Genomic DNA, 6855 nt, shown 5'->3' on the forward strand with positions numbered 1-6855 from the left:
TGTACCCCATTTCATCAATATGAAGAGTTCAGAGAAGTCATCTTCTTTTGCTTTTATTTTAGTTAAATACTTTTATTTTAGTTAAATAAACAACAATATCATTCGATATAAAAACATCTGGGATAGAATTTAATTGTTCTTTATACTCCAATCACCTTTAAGCTTTTCTAGAGCTAATTCTGATCTACTAAAAGACTTACTCCCCTAGAGATACCAGTTGCATTTCTTCTGGCATGGCAGATTTGGGTGCTTTCTGTTAACTGAAAATGTATGAATCATTGTTGAATGAATGGCAAATGATTTTCACAACACTGTAGCTTGGCAGATGAAGTGCAAATTGTTCTATCATAATCTTAAAGCTACAACCTGTCTGGTAGCTACAGATAAATACATAAAATGGAGATAAAGGTTTTTTTCTCTCCCCAGATTGCTTTCTCTTGCAAAAGAAAGGCAACATACCTGAGCACAGAAAAATAATGGAAACCTCTAATCCTATTACAGTGGCTAATGAAAATTTTGTTGTCCCCACTGCTGATAGTCAAAGCATGTTGGAGACAGGTAAAGTCTAGGCTGGAAGTTTCCTTGTGAAAGCTTTCAACATACTGTTCTATCCAGGATAGATGAATGACAGTCCTGAACCCAACAAACTCGCTAAGATCACCCAGAGCACAGAGACCCTTACAGGGAGTCTGGCTGCTGTCATCATGCCCCACCATGCTCTGAGGCTCTCCTCTCTGCACTGGTTTGGTGGAGCTGACCTAAAGGAGGTCTCCTTATGTACTCAGCGTTCTCTGTGGAACAGAAACACACAAATTGTCACCCAAACTACTGAGACTATGCTGTGTGTGCCCATCTTTTTTGTTGTTGTTTTTGTGTTGTTTTTTTGTTTTTTTTTTTAATACCAGATTCAGTGACGCACAGGAATGTTAAAAGCCTTTCGGAACAACTTTTGCTGAAGGCTAGTGAGTTTTGAGCCTGGATTTGATTTCCAGGCAGGCAAACAGGTACTTCAGTCTTCAAAAAGAAAATGGTGCTGGATCTGCAAAGCACCATTTCAGATTTTATCTTCTTACGAGCAGTACCATGCTATGTACATGGTAAGATCTACACTTTGCACACACGTATCAGTTACAGAAAAGGAGAAACTGTTTGTTTTCTGTACCATCATGTCCGTAGCTGGTAAGATTGTCTTTCAAGTCTTCTTTGGTGAAGCTGGGGACTGGGTAGTTGCTGTTGTACAAAATCTGGCTGTGCACTGGAATCTGAGTGACTGTGAAATGAAGTGAATGATCAGGAGTGTCCCCGTCTTACACAGTCAGCTCAAAAGGGGTGATCAGCCCAATCTCCCCTTCTTCAGCAACCAGGTCACTAATAGTTAGAATTGGCTTTGTATTGTCCAAATCTATCATGGAGACCCTGAAGGTACGGAAGACTGGGTTATACCCATCTGTCACTTAAAACTCAAAACTGTCCATCTTCACCTCATCCTTTGCAGTGTGAATGTAGTAAATCTTGTTGCCAGCAAGTAGGATTTGAGTAAAGGAAATAACAGGTACCCCAGGATTGTCTGAGTTTTCTAGATGGCCACGGGCTGGGGACTGGGTGACACTGAAGTGCAAATTTTCATCAGGACTGTTGAAATCACTTGTGCTGAGTTGTGAGTGCCATGTTTCCACCTTCTTTGAGAGTCACCCCCTTGTTGATCACCTCAGGGAAGACCATATCAATGCTAGCAATGGTAGTACAGAAGTACCTGTCTATCAAGGCACTAATATCATCAGTAACATCAAATTTAATGAGATCACGCACCACATATAAGCCAGTATGAACATAGTAGAAAAGTTCCTGGTCTACATCATCTTGTGTGAAGTTTGTGCCTTGTGTAACGTTGCATAGCACTTATCCTTCTCTGTTCAGGTGCTGTAAGAAACCCTGCATGGGTACCAAATGGATGACATAAACAAGGGTCTTGTCCTCTGAATTGATGTCTGTGGCTTTAAGGGCTTGACTAGAGATGATCTTTGACTTGCCAATCTCTACTTCCAGACCATTGTTGATTGCCATCCTGGAGGTCTCCTCATCTACCAGGATCACCATAATTGGTACATTCTGCTCCACTGTGTAGTGCCCATCAGTGAGCTGAATTTGGAAGCTATCTTCTTTCGTCTCTGAGTCATCATGTTCATACACAATGCTGGAAGCCTCCTGGATCTCCTCCAGGGCAAAACTGTGAACAGACACAGTACTTGTGGACAGCTGCTGCACAATCTGCCCATGCCTAGGAGGGACAGCAATAACAAAATGCAGTTCATCTGGAGGCATGTCTGCATCGACTTCATTGAGGATGGGGGTGTCAATCACCAGGCTCAATCTCCTCAAGCACCATGAATTCACACACAAACAGCTCCAGCTTTTCATTGTTGATGAGGATGATGACAATAGGGAACAACTGGTGAGGTGAGAAGTTAACACCATCAGAGCACTGGAAAGTCAAGCTACCCTCTCCAGACTCCACACTTTGTGAATGCTCTGCATGTTGTTGGCATGACCCAGATGAACATCTTTGATGGAAAAAGCACGAGTGGCAGCACCGGCTCTAGACTTCTTGGACCCTGGGGCTGGAGAGACATTCTTCAAATACCCGAAGTAGACTGAACCATCACAATGCACAAGATGTCATCTCTGGGAGTATCTATGTCCCCTACACCCAGCTGATCCAGAGTTAGAGTACTCTTCCCTCCCTCAAGGACACTGAGCAGCTCTGCTGCAACCATCACTGAAGTTGCAATGCTGTCCACTGGCAATATAGTCACAGCAACATGGACCCTTGGTACTGTGCTGCCTCCCACCACCCATTCACTAGAGAGGTCAGAAATGGTGAGACTGAAGAAATCATACCTCTTTTTCAAGGCAATCTCTCCACTGGTGTGAGCATAGGCTGCTGCTCCATTGATGAGGTCATGCTGGGTAATCTTTTCTGATCGCACTCCATCCGTGAGGATGTCACCCAGCTTGGGTGGATCCTGCACAATGAAGGTCAGCACGAAGTCATCTGTATCCTCACCTGTACCCTAGAAAAGCAATGTAGTAATTTCAGCAGCACCGTCTTCCAGGACATCAATGGTTGCTCCCACCCATCTATGACCACCAGGGAGAGTGATGCTTGGGTTTTCATCATCCACAGGCTGCACAGTGATCCTGACCATGACTGGCACATGATGGACTCCCTCACTCACCTGCAGTTGATAAGAATCACTGGCAAACTCATCACCACTGTGCTTGTAGGAGATGTGCTCACCAGCAATATCATCTAGCAGGAAGGATTCTCCTTGCACCATCAGACCCTCCTCCAGATAATGCAGATGGCCATGTTCTGGAACTTGAGTTACAGTGAAGACAATCTGGTCTGCACATGTGTCCTCATCTGTGGCATCTAGCTGATTAGTGGTGAGAAGGAAGCTGTTTCCCTCAAGCACTGTGAAGCCAGTATTTGTGATCTGAGGTGGCTGGCTGTCCACTGGCTGAAAGAAGACAGTAAAGGTACCTTGTATAGAATTGCCAGCTGAGTCCTCTACAGGAATGTGAACTGAACCATCCATGGTGTGATCCCCAGCTCCTGATCAGGGGGGTTGATCCCTTGTGGTGGTTGACCTGGGCCTGGGTGAAGCATGTAATGGCCACCTCAGGACTGTCAGCTAATACAATGTCCCCAGTGACCACAGAGCTGTTCTCATTTGTGTCAGCTGGGGGTGTCATTAAAGCGTACTTCAGCTCCCTGTCATCCATATCCAGGTCAGTGTACTGTAAATAGCACTTCTTCAGTGATGATCGCTTGGTACTCCCACACCGTCATCTGCAGGCTAACACCTGGGTGCAGATGGCAGGCTGCCTACTGGTTGGACTTGGACAGTGAGCACGTGCTCCCCTGACAGGTTAGGGGGGTCTTTGTCATCCTGCAGCTGAAACACAATGTGGCCCATCACTGGACTGGTGCTGTGAGCTCTCATGTGCCTGAAGAACAGCCTCCCATCGAGGATGTCCTGCTGCAGCCACTCACTCACCATCCTCTCATACAGACATTCATCCGCCACAAAGTGCCATGGGGAGGAAGAGGAGTCATGCTCCAACTCTGATCTGCTTTCTTTCCTGTCATAAGATGGTTGCTGTGCCTGACACAACAACAGCTTGCCAAAGCGGGGTGAGTCCAGTAGCAACACTGTTGAGTCCCCAGCCAGGACAAATTTTGTAGAGCCATCATCAATGTCCGTAGCACTGAGGACAAAAAGTGAAATCTGGACAGTTTGGTGCTCACTCAGCACCAGCCTAGGATTTGTATTCAGCAGCAGCAGCTGATCATCATCAGGAGCAATGGTGAGGGGGTACAGAAATTCAACCTGGTGCCATCCATCGATCATGCAGAAAACAATGTTGTCACTGTAGCTGTGCTCACTGTCATTGTGCTGGTAAATCACCTGCCCTGCTGCTAGCCCTGCAGCAGTGAAGGACTTGTGGTTGGGCAGCACACCCAGTACCTTGAGCTCCCTGTAAGTGCAGTTAAGGAGCTCCTTGCAGATGTTTCCTTCTGAATCGAAGTCTTTCTTAAAATCACACAATTATAATTAATTTTGGATCCACAAGCACTCATGCATCTTTTAACCTTTAGTAGCCAAGCAGGTTGAGCCAATCTGACAGTTCACTGTGGCAATCCTTTGATGTGTTGGAAGTTAAGATTTCAGAGCAAATTATGACCTGCCACCCAAAACAACAGACAGATTTTCCACAGAATTAGACTTGCAGTAATCACACCAAGATCCTTTTTCATAGTCACACAAATATACATAAAATCACACACAGAAAATGTTTGAATTAATATTTGCTACATAAGTGATGCGTGAGCACTTTAATAAACAGACAATACATCTTCCAATAACTCTGATGATTAGGTTATCTCTCACACTTAACAGTGAGTGTTATCATAGAATCATAGAATAGTTTGGGTTGGAAGGTACCTACAAAGATTGTCTGGTCCAACTCCCCTGCCATGAGCAGGGACATCTTCAACCAGATCAGGCTGCTCAGAGCCCCGTCCAGCCTGGCCTGGAATGTTTCCAGGGACAGGGCATCTACCACCTCTCTGGGCAACCTGGGCCAGTATAAGTGAGTCTTCACAAGCTTCAGACAAGTTTGTGGAAATACAGAGATACAGCAATTGATGAATGTTTTTTCTTACCTTGGAATATGTTGCCCAGGCATTCTCAAAGGGATTCAAATTGGAAAACGTGAATAAATCTGAAAAACACAATCGAAGTGTAAGAAAGAGTAAATTGTGTTCATTAGGTGAATTTAAGAACTATTTTGCTAAATGCATAACTTCATCTGTGTTGTTTTTCTTTTAATACATTTGTTTCATTTATGAATGGCAGTACGAGATGCAGAAATGAGCAAATTAGAGATCTATGTCCCACCCTGGAAGCAGATCTTAACTGAACAGAAGTAGTGTGAGTCAAACACTGTTTTGCAAGGCAGAGCACACTAGTGCTACTGTCACTTAACATGCTTTTGATAACAACTAAAAGTCAGATCAGGTTCCCTTTTAAAAAAAAAAAAAAAAAATCTGCCTAATGCAGTTGAGATGCTCTGGTTTGGAAGTGCCAAGACCCCTCCCAATATCTTATGAGATCGTAATGCGTGCTCTACCTTTCTCATGTCCACACACCAGGTGCCAAACACCAATCCCTGGCACTGCCAGGGTTTCTACATGCATATTTGCATTCATCTGCATGCTACCTTTGAATTCCATACAGGGCTTTGGCAGCCCAAAAAAATTAATGTAGGTCCAACACAATCTGTCATGTTTATCCTCAGGAGAAGCGAAAATCTATCATACGGTATTACATGATGCTAGGACAAATTGAGCTATACTGTATCATGCCATGAGGTCTAACTGGATGAATGAATGAGAGCTAGCATGTACCTGCACTTTCAGGCAGCAGACTTGCTGGACTTTACAGCTGGCAGAGAACCAAGTACTTAAGAAGAAAGTAGATTTGCAAGATCTCATACTATGAAATACATGTATCTGTTCATAAGATGTTGAAATGCTTCTGTCATGCCTTCTGCAGTGCTCTCTACTGGGAACACTTGTCCTGATGAGCTGTCTATGCGTGTATAGATGAACATGGGTATGTACATGTGTGTATACACGTACAAATTTGATTTCTAAAACTCAGCAGCTTTATAGGACTTTGGGGATGGCAACATTATAGTCCTTAAAAACTCAAGAACCAGAACCAGGTTATAAATCTCATTTCCAGGCTAGGATCTTAGGACTACACTACTGAAGTAATTTGTTCTGTTGTGTTTCACTAAACAAAAAGCAGGGGGAAACCTTTGGAGTAGAAAGTATCATTGAAGATCCTTCCCTAAATTCAAGGTACATCACAGCTGAACAGAGCACTAAGCCCAGAGACAAATCAGCCCATAGAATTTGGCTGTTTTGGCTGTATATGAACACCTACACAGAGGAACATCTGCTGCAACTTTCCATATAAAACATATACTTTCAAAGTTTGTTTTAGGAAGTGTCTAAAAGCCCTTAGCACATTTGTCAATTCTTTTGAGGAGTTTAAAAAAAGAAAAGCTTTCATAGTTCCTAACAAATTTCCTTCTGATTGCCGCACTGGCTGAAATCTTGTCAACATGAGGAGGTATAGCTTGGTTTTCTAACAAACTTTAGCACAAACCCACATCTATCCACTTTCACATCTTTTTTAGCCTACTTACCCTAACAGATCTTCCTCCAACACTACATGTCTAAGTGGAATGACAGACTATCCTTGGTAAGCAAAAATCTAC

At 43.6% G+C, this 6855-nt stretch overlaps 1 protein-coding gene across 1 annotated transcript in view; it reads right to left on the bottom strand.

Annotated features, from left to right (window-relative positions):
- Positions 1 to 5782, bottom strand: part of FREM3 (FRAS1 related extracellular matrix 3) — a gene marked incomplete at both ends in the record, with an annotated part of 28482 nt that extends 22700 nt beyond the window's left edge. Inside the window, 16 exon segments of the mRNA XM_082051208.1 lie at positions 1120 to 1153; positions 1155 to 1307; positions 1311 to 1454; positions 1458 to 1653; positions 1655 to 1899; positions 1903 to 2373; positions 2375 to 2517; positions 2520 to 2645; positions 2648 to 3071; positions 3075 to 3577; positions 3580 to 3634; positions 3637 to 3828; positions 3830 to 3878; positions 3880 to 4598; positions 5231 to 5289; positions 5698 to 5782. Of these exon segments, the coding sequence (XP_081907334.1) occupies positions 1120 to 1153; positions 1155 to 1307; positions 1311 to 1454; positions 1458 to 1653; positions 1655 to 1899; positions 1903 to 2373; positions 2375 to 2517; positions 2520 to 2645; positions 2648 to 3071; positions 3075 to 3577; positions 3580 to 3634; positions 3637 to 3828; positions 3830 to 3878; positions 3880 to 4598; positions 5231 to 5289; positions 5698 to 5782 (3598 nt within the window).
- Between the last annotated feature and the right edge of the window lie 1073 nt (positions 5783 to 6855).

The sequence above is a fragment of the Streptopelia decaocto genome (genome assembly GCF_964273445.1).
Source record: "Streptopelia decaocto genome assembly, chromosome: 4".
Taxonomy (NCBI): Eukaryota; Metazoa; Chordata; class Aves; order Columbiformes; family Columbidae; genus Streptopelia; species Streptopelia decaocto.